This window comes from Tachyglossus aculeatus, chromosome 22, assembly GCF_015852505.1.
Source record: "Tachyglossus aculeatus isolate mTacAcu1 chromosome 22, mTacAcu1.pri, whole genome shotgun sequence".
Taxonomy (NCBI): domain Eukaryota; kingdom Metazoa; phylum Chordata; class Mammalia; order Monotremata; family Tachyglossidae; genus Tachyglossus; species Tachyglossus aculeatus.
The window spans coordinates 42,548,657-42,561,760 of record NC_052087.1 but is presented as its reverse complement, the minus strand read 5'-3'; the positions used below and the strand labels follow the sequence as shown (position 1 = coordinate 42,561,760).

General features: G+C 42.5%; 1 protein-coding gene across 3 annotated transcripts in view; it reads right to left on the bottom strand.

Annotated features, from left to right (window-relative positions):
• Positions 1-13,104, bottom strand: part of STK33 (serine/threonine kinase 33) — a 167,873-nt gene that overhangs the window by 36,481 nt on the left and 118,288 nt on the right. For all 3 annotated transcript variants that reach the window (XM_038764275.1, XM_038764276.1, XM_038764277.1), the window contains 4 exons: positions 12,586-12,724; positions 9,272-9,360; positions 4,594-4,678; positions 2,389-2,464 (listed from right to left, as the gene is read on the bottom strand). In XM_038764275.1, the coding sequence (XP_038620203.1) occupies positions 2,389-2,464; positions 4,594-4,678; positions 9,272-9,360; positions 12,586-12,724 (389 nt within the window). The remainder of the gene's footprint in view (positions 1-2,388; positions 2,465-4,593; positions 4,679-9,271; positions 9,361-12,585; positions 12,725-13,104) is intronic.

Genomic DNA, 13,104 nt, shown 5'->3' with positions numbered 1-13,104 from the left:
GCCTCATCACTGCATGTGCAGGTTTTATTTAAATGGGGACTGAAAAGTTGTGGAAACAGATGTTAATTTCCTCAAAGAGTGGCAGGTGAGCTGCCAACAGGAAATCAGGCAGCGGATCAATAAAGGCTGCAAGGAAGGACCTAGCAAAGGAAGCCAAAATGACCAGTATGCTAAGTTCTGCCATATTGTGGGCTTTCGCTAGGTACTTTTGCTAGAATGCTGTTAGGGAATTAGGGGCCATTGGTCTAATAAGACAAGTCTGTTTGATACAGTCCTCCAGACTGCAAGCTCGCTGTAGGCAGGGAACGTGTCTGTTTATTGTTATAGTGAACTCTCCCAAGGGCTTAGTAATAATAATAATGATTATGGCATTTATTAAGCGCTTACTATGTGCCAAGCACTGTTCTAAGCGCTGGGGTAGATACAAGGTAATCGGGTTGTCCCACGTGGGTCTCACAGTCTTCATCCCCATTTTACAGATGAGATAACTGAGGCACAGGGAAGGTAAGTGACTTGTCCAGAGTCACCCAGCTGACAAGTGGCGGAGCCGGGATTTGAACCCATGACCTCTGACTTCAAAGCCCGGGCTCTTTCCACTGAGCCACGCTGCTTCTCCTACAGTACAGTACAGTACAGTAGGAGTACAGTGCTCCACACAGAATAAGCACTCAATAAATACGACTGACTGGAAAATATCGCATGCAAGTGCTCGCTCAGCCTCGGACACAGTGAATAACACTACAACGTGAGTTTTCTTTTACGTCAGAAAAAATGCAGTCCCCGTACAGGAGGACTAGGTGTAGAAGAGAAGAAAGTATTTATTGGATCAGGATGCTCTGGATAAATTCAAGGATGAGTGTACTTGTTAAGCACTTATTGTTAGCAGAGCACTTACTAAGTGTCGGGGTAGAATGAAACAATCAGATTGGTAACAGTTTCAGTCCCGCATAGAACTCATAGTTAAAGGGAGCCTAAAATAGAGAAAATGGTAGGATTTTAGAAGAAAAAGTAAGCGATGTGAGGTGGTGCTTCTCTAAGTGCTCTGTTGGGGGTTGAGGAGGTCAGTCATTAGAACCATCCCCTGGGGCTTCTGTCAGTGAAAAAGCACTGGGCTACACTTCATCTAGGCTCTGGGAGATTTGGAGCTGCCTGAAAAACCTTCCCCACTCTCTTCTGACACCCTGGGGCCAGCCCCTGCCCATGCTGGAAGGCCCATGCTGCCATTAATTAATCAATGAAATTAACTGAGTGCTCACTGTGTGCAGGCCCCTGTACTAGATGCGTCAGTGCTACACTAAGTGCTTGCAATCCCAATCTTTTGGATGTTTTTGTTTTTTATGGCATTTGTTTAGCGTTTACTCTGGGCTGGGCACTGCCCTAAGTGCTGGGGTAGATACAAGATAATCAGGTTGGACACAGTTCCTGTCCCAAATGGGGCTCACAGTCTTAATCCCCATTTTACAGACGAGGAAAATGAGGCACAGAGAAGGGAAAGCGGCTTGCCCAAGGTCACACAGCAGATAAGTGGCGGAGCCGGGATGAGTCCTTCTGGCTCCCAGGGCCGTGCTCTAGCCACTAGGCAACACTGCTTCTAGGTGTTGTCAGGCTTGCATGTGCACACAAATACAGCCACACACACAGTTTACATATAGTGTGAAAACATGGACCTTTGGACAAAATTTGGTCCATATTCAAAAAGTCTAGTGAATTGACTGCTACCCTCTTCTGATAGCCTTGGCAGTAATCAATCAATCAATCAAACAGTGGTCTTTACTGTGCTTACTGTGTCAAGAGCACTATACCAAGCACTTGGGAGAGTGCAATACAACAGAGTTGGTTGACATTTTCCCTGCCCACAGTGAGCTTACAGTCTAGAGGGGGAAATGGCCATTAATATAAATAAATAATTTATACATATGTACATGATTGATGTGGGGTTGAAGGTGGGGTGAATACCAAATGCCCAAAGGGTACAGTTCCAAGTGCACTGATGGTGTAGAAGGGAGAGGGAGTCGGGGAAAAGAGGACTTATTTGAAGAAGCCTTTTGGAGGAAACAAAATACAGTAGTAGACCTTTAATACGTTAGTAGATCAATAAAAACTCCAAAAGGTCCCACCTTGTATAGAATCCTTAAGAACTGTTAACACGCTGTCTACTAGTAACACAAATTGTGGATTTCCAACCTAATTTAGAACGATTCATAAAATAATGATTCTGTAATATGTGGTATTTTTAGAAATATTTCCCCAACGTATTTACCGACCCACCGAAAAGAGCTTTCAAGACGTCTTCTCGATCAACTGTTTAACTAGCTTCTGATAAAATCCTGAGCGCTTTTCCTCAGAAGGGTTGCTCGTTCTAAATTGCATATTTAGCAGACTACTTACAGTATGTACATAATGACACCTATGCTCCAAATGTCACACTGCTGGCTATAGTCATGGGCATTGATAACTTCTGGGGCTGCCAACCAAGCAGAAAAAATAATATTAATAATACAAAAAAATGACTTTTAAATGCTTAAACACAAAGCATGAAAAATGTGCTGATGTGGTGTAATTTATTCCCCTCTGAAAGAAAAGGACCAGCAGCAGATGTTGGAATGAATAATGTACGGGCCTTAACAATTCATGTTGATGGGCCTTCGCTTTTGTCATTTAGCGTCTGAAGGGATGGGGGACAAAAACTAGGCAACTCAAGGAGAAGCTGTTTTTCTTTCAGAAACCCTTAAGAAGCTTTGTTCCCAAAAGGCTGCCCAGTTTTCCCCTTCCCAGGTGGGGCTGGGTGGGCTGAGAAGCAGGAAGTGAGAGAGGGAAGAGGAAGGGAAATTAGCTACGCATTCTCCTAGGTGAAATGAGGGAGACAACATCTCTCCCTTTGCCAGCTCCATAGCCCTCTCCCTCTGCCACCCCTACAACTCTTTCCCTCCTCAGCAAACCTCTCCCTCTCTACAATTCTCTCCCTCCACCCCCTTATCAACGTCTCATTTTACCCCCTCCACAATCCACAACCCTCTCCCCCTGTCCCCTCTACAACCCTGTCTCTCTGCCTGAGGTCACTGGGGTGGGTTGTGTCCTAGGTGGTTTGGCAGCCAAAATGGTCCCCAGTGGAGAAACCATGATGCCCAGCTCCCAGGGCAGGTTTACGCTTGGGAGACACAAGAGTTTTAGTTTCTCCATCGTTACACAAAAGCTCGATACAGAAAGTCTCACGGGGCCTGTCCCAGGGAAGGGGAAGAGATGAGGCAGGACGCACGAGTTATGTAACATCCAGCCCAACAACCTACTGTGTGTCTCTCTTTTGTTGTTAATCATCGGATGGGAAAAGCAATACGGACTATGAAGTACACGTTTTGGGCTAAGAAATAAAGTACACTTGGAGATATACTCGCTTCATATAGATATGGTATAAGCATCTCTCTCTGAAGGCGATTCTCCATGGGGAAATCTTAAAAACTGGGTTTTAAAAAATGAACTGGCTACTTTTTATGGCCCTAAAAGAAACTCTTTTGATATTCATGCTTTTGCAGAAGGATTTGCCTTTTTATCATTTTTTTCTGGGATTTGGAAGCGCTTGCTATGTGTCAAGCACTGTTCTAAGCGCTGGAGTGGATATGAGGTCATCGGGGGGACACAGTGCCTGTCTCACATGGGCCTCCTAGCCTAAGTAGGAGGGAATAGGGAATCAATCCCCATTTTACAGTTGAGGAAACTGAGGCATAGAGAAGTGCAAAGACTTGCCCATGGTTACACAGCAAGCAGTTGGCAGAGCCGGGATTAGAACCCAGGCCCTCTGACTCCCAGCTCTGTGGTCTTTCCACTAGGATATGCTGCTTCCCTCTTTGCTGAAATTTCATTAGGGAGAACTTTTCAGCATTAGGCTGATGCTCAGGAGGGAAGACTCTGTTTTTGTTTCCCAGAAGACTGTGTCCTTCTACCTGTTTCCTGATTAGCCCATGAGTCCACTTGATTGACAGTTGTTGCTGGAGATATGGGAGGCTCTGCATTCTCCCCCTCTGAGCTCATTGTGGGCAGGGAATGTTTCTGTTTACTGCTATACTGTACTCTCTCAAGCACTTAATGCAGTGCTCTGCACACAGTAAACACTCAATAAATACAAATGACTGACTGACTGTCCCCACTTCCCCCTGCTATTGGCTTCCCCAAATTCCAAGGACTGGCTTAAGACCTCCAAGGGCAGGATGTGGGGTGGAAATGTCACTTGTCAATCATAAACAAGGATCTCAAAACCCTCTAAGAGGGCTATAACTCCCAAATCCTCAGTCTTCTCTGTGTGGGGTAAACCTCACTATGTGACTTTGAGGCTCAACATTAGCTGGGACAATTTAGGCCCGAAATGGAATTTTCCATGGGGGAAAAAAAAAATCACCTTCCAAAAACATACTTGATTGCAAATCTGGCCATTAAATATTACATTTATAAATACGTTTGAATCGCTCTCCAAAGAAGTCTCCTTTATTTTGGATCAACCTCTAAGGTAAATATCTAATTTTAGTACATAGATACACGCTGCCTGTTACATTTCTTCACTTTAAAAAACTAAATGAGTGAAATCTGAATCACAGCACTTACCCATATAGATTGGGGTCCCACAAGTAGTCTGCAGCATGCTTTCACTGCCCCCCACCTTCTGTACCGCTAAACCAAAATCTGTTACCTGAGGATAGAAATTCTTCTCAGTTATATCGAGCCAGAGACCTCACGCTGAGCTCCCGGCTCCTGTTTTCTTTTTTGTTTTAAAAAAAAGGTATTTGTTAAGCACGTACTGTGTGTCATGCACCATACTAAGCGCTGGAGTACATACAAGCTAATCAGGTTGGACACAGTCCCAGTCCCGCATGGGGCTCACAGTCAATATCCCCATCTTATTCTTATCCCCATTTTATGAATATCCCCATCTCAGGAAGCAGCATGGCTCAGTGGACAGAACCTGGGCTTTGGAGTCAAAGGTCATGAGTTCAAATCCCAGCTCCGCCAATTGTCAGCTGTGTGACTTTGGGCAAGTCACTTAACTTCTCTGTGCCTCAGTTACCTCATCTGTAAAATGGGGATTAAGACTGTGAGCCCCCCGTGGGACAACTTGATCACCTTGTTACCTCCCCACGCTTAGAACAGTGCTTTGCACATAGTAAGCGCTTAATAAATGCCATCGTTATTATTATTATCTTAAAGATGAGGGAACTGGGGCACAGAGAAATGAAGTGACTTACCCGAGGTTACACAGCAAAGAAGCAGCGGGGCTGGATTAAATAAAACCCAGGTCCTTCTGACTCTCCGGCCTGTGCTCTATCCATTAGGACCACCCTGCTTCTGATTTAACGGCTTAGCTACAGCCACAGTGAATGGAATCAGAATTAGGCCTGGGTCTCCTTCGTCATTCTTGAATAGTGTCATAATTTGAATTAAACTTTCGGATTATCTAATTGGATTGCCAAATCAAGACAGTTGGGTTCCCGTCTGGATAGTTCAAGGGATGAAAGACATTAAGTTCCAAAATATTTGGTTTCCCCTTCAGATGAAAAGGGGAGAAAACACAGGCATGGGAGTCAGAGGTCCACCACCTGTCTTCTGGGTGATCATGGGTGAGTCACTTCACTTCTCTGTGCCTTAATTACCTCATCCGTAAAATGAAGATTAAGACTGTGTGCCCTTGTGGGTCATGGATTATGTCCAAACAGATTAGCTTGTATCCATCCCAGTACTCAGTACAGTGCCTGATGCATAGTAAGCACTTAATTAATACCCTTAAAAACAGACATTCATATGGTAAACCATATTTGTTTTTCATTACTTCCTAACATTCAAAATCTAAGCCCCCCTTTTCCTCTGCTCCTCCTCCCCTCCCCATCACTCCAACTCCCTCACTCTGCTCTACCCCCATCCCTGCCCCACAGCACTTGTGTATATATAATAATAATAATAATAATAATGATAGCATTTATTAAGCACTTACTATGTGCAAAGCACTGTTCTAAGTGCTGGGGAGATACAAGGTGATCAGGTTGTCCCACGGGGGGCTCACAGTCTTAATCCCCATTTTCCAGATGAGGGAACTGAGGCCCAGAGAAGTGAAGTGACTTGCCCAAAGTCACACAGCTGACAAGCGGCGGAGCTGGGATTTGAACCCATGACCTCTGACTCCAAAGCCCGGGCTCTTTCCACTGAGCCATATTATTCTATTTATTTTATTAATAATGTGTATATATCTATAATTCTATTTATTTATATTGATGCTACTGATGCCTGTTTACTTGTTTTGATGTGTCTCCCCCCTTCTAGACTGTGAGCCCGTTGTTGTGTAGGGACTGTCTCTGTTGCTGAATTGTACTTTCCAAGCACTTAGTACAGTGCTCTGCACACAGTAAGAGCTCAATAAATACGACTGAATGAATGAATGAACCCCACAACACTTATGGACTTACCTTTAAACTATACATTATAAATTATTTATTCCTATCAATTCTGTCTTCCCCTCTAGACTGTAAGCTTACTGGGGGCAGGGAACATGTCTAGTAATAATAATAATCATAATGATGGCATTTATTTATTTATTTGTACATATCTATTCTATTTATTTTATTTTGTTAGTATGGTTTTGTTCTCTGTCTCCCCCTTTTAGACTGTGAGCCCACTGTTGGGTAGGGACTGTCTCTATATGTTGCCAATTTGTACTTCCCAAGCGCTTAGTACAGTGCTCTGCACATAGTAAGCGCTCAATAAATACGATTGATGATGATGATGATGATGATTTATTAAGCGCTTACTATGTGCAAAGTGCTGGGGAGGTTACAAGGTAATCAGACTGTCCCGTGTGGGGCTCGCAGTCTTAAGCCCCATTTTACAGATGAGGTCACTGAGGCATAGAGAAGTCAAGTTACTTGCCCAAAGTCACACAGCTGACAAGTGGCAGAGCTGGGATTTGAACCCATAACCTCTGATTCCAAAGCCCGTGCTCTTTCCACTGAGCCAGGCTGCTTCTCTAGTAATTCTGTTTTAATGTGTCTACTAATTCTGTTATATTGTACTCTCCCAAGTGCTTAGTACAGTGCTCTGCAGATAATAATAATAGTAATAATAATAATAATGGTATTTGTTAGTGCTTATTATGTGCTAAGCACTGTTCTAAGAGCTAGGGTATATCCATGGTAATCAGGTTGTCCCATGTGGGGCCCACACTTTTAATCCCCATTTTTCAGATGAGGTAACTGAGGCACAGAGAAGCTAAGTGACTTGCCCAAGGCCACACAGCAGACAAATAGGGGGGGCGGGATTAGAACTCACATCCTCTGACTCCCAAGCCCATGCTCTGTCCACTAAGCCACACTAAATAAATGACATTGGTTGATTCAATAAAGAGTTCATCACCAATTGTATTTATTGAGCGCTTACTATGTGCAGAGCACTGTACTAAGCGCTTGGGAAGTACAAATTGGCAACATATAGAGACAGTCCCTACCCAACAGTGGGCTCACAGTCTAAAAGGTATTATTCATGCAAAAATAGTAGCTAAGAAGAGTAGTATTCCCAAAGAACTGATCTATGTTTATTGTCCCTTTTATTTTTTATTGTAGCTCTAAAGAAAACTTCTTCTCCCTCAACTCTCTGGGGGGTCAGTCTGTCTCCCTCCAGGCAATAACAGTGCAGTGCCTGGCACATAGTAAATCAGAAGGACCTGGGTTCTAATCCCAGCTCCACCCCTCATCTGCTGTGTGACCTTGGGCAAGTCACTTGATTTCCTCTGTGCCTCAGCTACCTCATCTGTACAATGGGGTTTAAGACTGTGAGCCCCAAGTGGGACAGGGACTGTGTCCAGCCCGATGGCCTTGTACCCACTCCAGCCTTAGTACAGTGTTTGGCACATAGTAAATGCTTAATAACTACCCTTATTATTATTAAGTGCTTACAAACCCCATTAAAAAACGTTGGCAAGCAATACAAGTCCAAGACGTTGACTGCTTTGCACATAGTAAGTGCTTGATAAATGCAATTATTATTATTATTATTATTATTATTATTATTATTATTATTACCTGTTCTCCCTCCTTCTTAGATTATATGTATATATGTTTGTGCATATTTATTTATTTATTTATTTATTTTACTTGTACATAGCTATTCTATTTATTTTATTTTGTTAGTATGTTTGTTTTTGTTCTCTGTCTCCCCCTTGTAGACTGTGAGCCCACTGTTGGGTAGGGACTGTCTCTATATGTTGCCAATTTGTACTTCCCAAGCGCTTAGTACAGTGCTCTGCACATAGTAAGTGCTCAATAAATACAATTGATGATGATGATGATGACTGTGTGCATCACTGCTACCCCGATAGGTCAGTACACTTGTAACACCATCACAACTCTGAACAAACCTAGCAATTTCCCCCCAGGAGGCTTTCTCAAGATTCCTCTTTGATTATTACAATTCCTTCTCAGAGGAAAACAAGAAATACAGACACCCGGGAACAAAGGATTTGGAAAAACGTACTAATGACCTTCTCAAGCAGTTTTACTCAAATTCGACAATGGAAAGGACACACGTTTCACAGGACATTATGCATTGCTTTGTCTATTAGTGTACAGGAAGTCTTTAATAGACATTTTATTCTTAAATGAACACATTTATACATTATGAAAGAAGCCATTATCAAAATGGTAAGCAATATGGAGCATGAATAATATTACGTATCATTTTTATTTGGAATCAGGGAACAATTAATTAAAAAAAACTTTTACTGTAAGCACTTAGAGCATTAATTGTGTTGGGTAGGAAATATTTATTAATGCCCAAGAAATTCTGCATCAAGGAATACTGTTTTTAGTTAAATCAAAGGTATACTAATCGATGTGAGATTTTCTCCAAATTACTAACAAATTTACATTAAACTGCCATGTCATTTAAAAATGAATTAGATTTCAGAGTATCTGCTTACTTTCTGCTACTAGTGACTTAGAAGTACTGAAATGCTATGTACATTAATAAAATATGCTTCTTTCATGTTTTTTTCCCAATGAGCCAGTGAGGACTAAATTGACTATTCAACCCCAAAATCTTTCTGTGGTTCCCCTCAACTTCAAAATTGTTTTTTTCTCTTCAGCTGCATTTACATCCTCCTCCTCCTCTGCTCCTCTAAATAACACCGCTTACTGTCTGTTCAAAAGCCATCAAAGAGCACTGACAAGTGAAACCTGACCTTTCCACTGGGATACCAAACTCCTGCTCAGGAAAATGCATATCACTGCTCATAATGACTTACCTTTATATTTAGTTTCATTTGATTATTGTCATCAACAGTGCTGCTCTTAACCAATATGTTTTCCAGCTTTAGATCTCTATGGACTATGTCTGCCAAGAAAAAGGACAAATTTAATGGACTTCATGTATTAAGATAAAGCTAGAACAAAGAAATCACCAAAAAAAAGCTCTCGAAAAAATATGTCAGTTCATCCATTCATTCAATCAATCGTATTTATTGAGTGCTTACTGTTTACAGAGCACTGTACTGAGCGCGTGGGAGAGAACAATGCAACGATAAACAGACACATTCCCTGCCCACAATGAACTTACAGTCTAGAAGTGGAGGGATAGACAACCCCCCACTAGCTCTCTTCCTCCCTTCAAGGCCCTACTGAGAGCTTACCTCCTCCAGGAGGCCTTCCCAGACTGAGCCCCCTCCTTCCTCTCCCCCTCGTCCCCCTCTCCATCCCCGCCATCTTACCTCCTTCCCTTCCCCACAGCACCTGTATATATGTTTGTACATATTTATTACTCTATTTATTTATTTATTTATTTTACTTGTACATATCTATTCTATTTATTTTATTTTGTTAATATGTTTGGTTTTGTTCTCTGTCTCGCCCTTCTAGACTGTGAGCCCACTGTTGGGTAGGGACTGTCTCTACATGTTGCCAACTTGTACTTCCCAAGCGCTTAGTACAGTGCTCTGCACACAGTAAGCACTCAATAAATACGATTGATTGATTGATTGATAGACATCAACACGAATAACGAAAATTACAGAAGTGCTGTGGGACTGGGAGGAGGGAAGAGTGAAAGGAGCAGGTCAGAGTGACTTGCAGCTCATATTGGCCAACTGGGATTTGCTGGCCCAGCCCCAGAGTTATGAAACCCCATGGGCTGCCCCACCGCACCAGAGGGAAGCAGCTTGGCCTAGTGGCAAGAGCACGGTTTGGGAGTCAGAGGACGTGGGTTCTAATCGTGGCTCCGCCACTTGCCTTCTGAGTGACCTTGGGTAAGTCACTTCACTTTTCTGTGCCTCATTAGCACATCTGAAAATGGGGATTAAGACTGTGAGTCCCATGTGGGACAGGGACTGTGTCCAACTTGGTTAGCTTGTATCTACCCTAGTACTTAGAGTAGTGCTTGGCACATAGTAAGTGCTTAACAAATACTATCATTATTATTATTATCATTCTTCTTATTATTACTATTAATTTGGCCTTGGTGGCATCTATGGTAAAACCGGGCCCCAAAGCCAGTGGGACATTACAATTGCTGGGAACTTTGGCCTTGTTGGGTTCCACCCTCTGTCAGCTTCTCACAGGATATATTAGACTTCTTGAGGCCATTTTTACTTTCTTTGTCTCCCGTTGTGCCTACCCTTGTGTACTATCTAGAAAGCAGAATTTAAGGACGGCATTTGATTCCTTCATGGTATTTATTGAGTGCTTACTTGTACAGAACACTGGCCTAAGCACTTGGGAGTGTTCAATACAGCTGGTAGACATGACCATGTTCTCCATCTCCCCCTTTTAGACCGTGAACCCACTGTTGGGTAGGGACTGTCTCTATATGTTGCCAACTTGTACTTCCCAAGCGCTTAGTACAGTGCTCTGCACACAGTAAGCGCTCAATAAATACAATTGATTGATTGATTGATTGATTGATTGACCCCTGCCTTCAAGGAGCTTACCGTCTAATGGAATGATTATGGTATTTGTTAGGCACTTATTCTATGCCAAACACTGTACTAAGTACTGGGAGAGATACAAGATAATCAGTTCAGAAATAGTTCCTGTTCTCAAGTCCATAAGTAGGAGGGAGAACAAGTATTTCAATCCCATTTTACAGATGTGGAAACTGAGGTACAGAGAAGTTTAGCTTATGTCGCCGATGGACAACCTTTGTTGTTGTAGAGCCTGTCAGATGGAGGGAGGCACATAACCTTTGTCTTCTCTAGCCTGGTATTCATTCAATCATATTTACTGAGCACTTACTGTGTGCAGATCACTGTACTAAGCGCATGGGAAGTACAAGCTTGGTAGTTCATAGTACTTTGCTTATTCTGGAAAACAGATCATAATCATGTGCATGTCTTCTTGTGTGTTGTGTGTGATATTAGGACACTGTCAGTCAATCAATGGTATTTACCTAGCACTTACTGTGTGCAGAGCACTGAACTAAGTGCTTGGGAGAGTACGATATACAGAGTTGGTAGACTCCTTCCCTGACCACAATGAGCTAACTATCACTGTTGAAAAGAGATCCTGGGTGAGGGATTCAGGGGTATTTGATGAAACTACTAGCCATTCATCATCATCATCATCATCAATGGTATTTATTTGTTTTTCATGGTATTTGTTAAGTGTTCACTATGTAATAGGCACTGTACTAAGCACTGGAGCAGATACAAGCTAATCAGAATAGACACAGTGCATGTCTCATAAATCATAATCCCCATTTTAAAGGTGAGGTAACTGAGGCACAGAGAAGTTAAGTGACTTGCTCAAGGTCACACAACAGACAAGTGGTGGAGCCGGGATTAGAACCCAGCTCCTCCTGACTCCCAGACTCCTGCTCTATCCACTAGACCACACTGCTCTTCCTTATTTATTGAGCACTCACTATGTGCAGAGCACTGTACTAAGCGCTTGGGAGAGTACAACACAACAGAGTTGGTAGACATGCTCTCTGCCCACAACAAGCTTACAGTCACTGACAAGAAAGAGCTCCTGGGTGAGTGACTCAGGGGCATTTGATGAAACTATTAGCTACTCATCCTCATCAGTGGTAATTATGGAGTGCTTACTATGCGCGGAGCCCTGAACTAAGCACTGGGGACAGTACAATACAATGGAGTTGGCAGGCGCATTCATTGCTCTAAGATGTGGACATTTTGAATATATGAGCAATTGCTGAACAATGTTCTCTAGAATAACAAATACCGATTCCCTTTAAGTAAGTCTCAAAAAAAGTACTTGGATTTTCAAAAAGGCAATGGATTTTTCTCTCTGAATATGTCGAGAAATGGAGAGGATTTCATGTAAGTTAAAATTATGATGGTGACACTTCCTTGTACCTGTTGGATAGGAAACAATCATTTACTTACTGAAAAATGCTAATTCTGTCAGGCAAAGTTAGGTACAGTAACAGAGAGGAGTAAAGAAACCAGAACAATTAAAAAAAAAACCCAAACCTGCTTTTTAACTGTATATTTTTTAGAGGAATGAGATCAGTTTATAAGGAGAGGAATTGTAATTATAGCTGCCCTTAAACAAAACTGACATTGGCATTTAGTGAATAAATGAGATTGGTAAACCTCTTCCTTACCCTTTTTGTGAAGGTATGCTATAGCTGATGCTAGACTTTGAATGATGTATCTTGTCTCATCCTCTGAAAAGCGCCTTTTCCTGTTAAGAATTTCTTTAAGTTCTCCGTTCTCACACAGCTCCATCACTAAGTACATCCGCTGGTTTTAAGAAACAACAAAAACTATAATTTTTTTTTGGCCTAGGCATAGTTTAAATTCTTCTTTATTCCTGGGTTCTCTGAACACACAAAATGATGAGAATTTGACCCCATTCTTCCCTCCATATGGGGGAGGATCCTGGTTCAGAGAACATTAACTCTCCCTCCACCCCATTCTGCCTCTCAGGACGGCATCTGGAGAGTTTCCAGTACTCTATCAGTCTCGACTGCGGGAGGGAGAATCAAGCAGAGACATACCTTTCCATTCACAGCTTGGTCAGTGGCTAGTGATCTGCTCCATGTCAAAACTCACCTGTGCTGGGCAGCAGTGGCATGGGAGAAAGTCGAGGGCGGAGTTTACTGAGTGGAAGGAGGCAATGG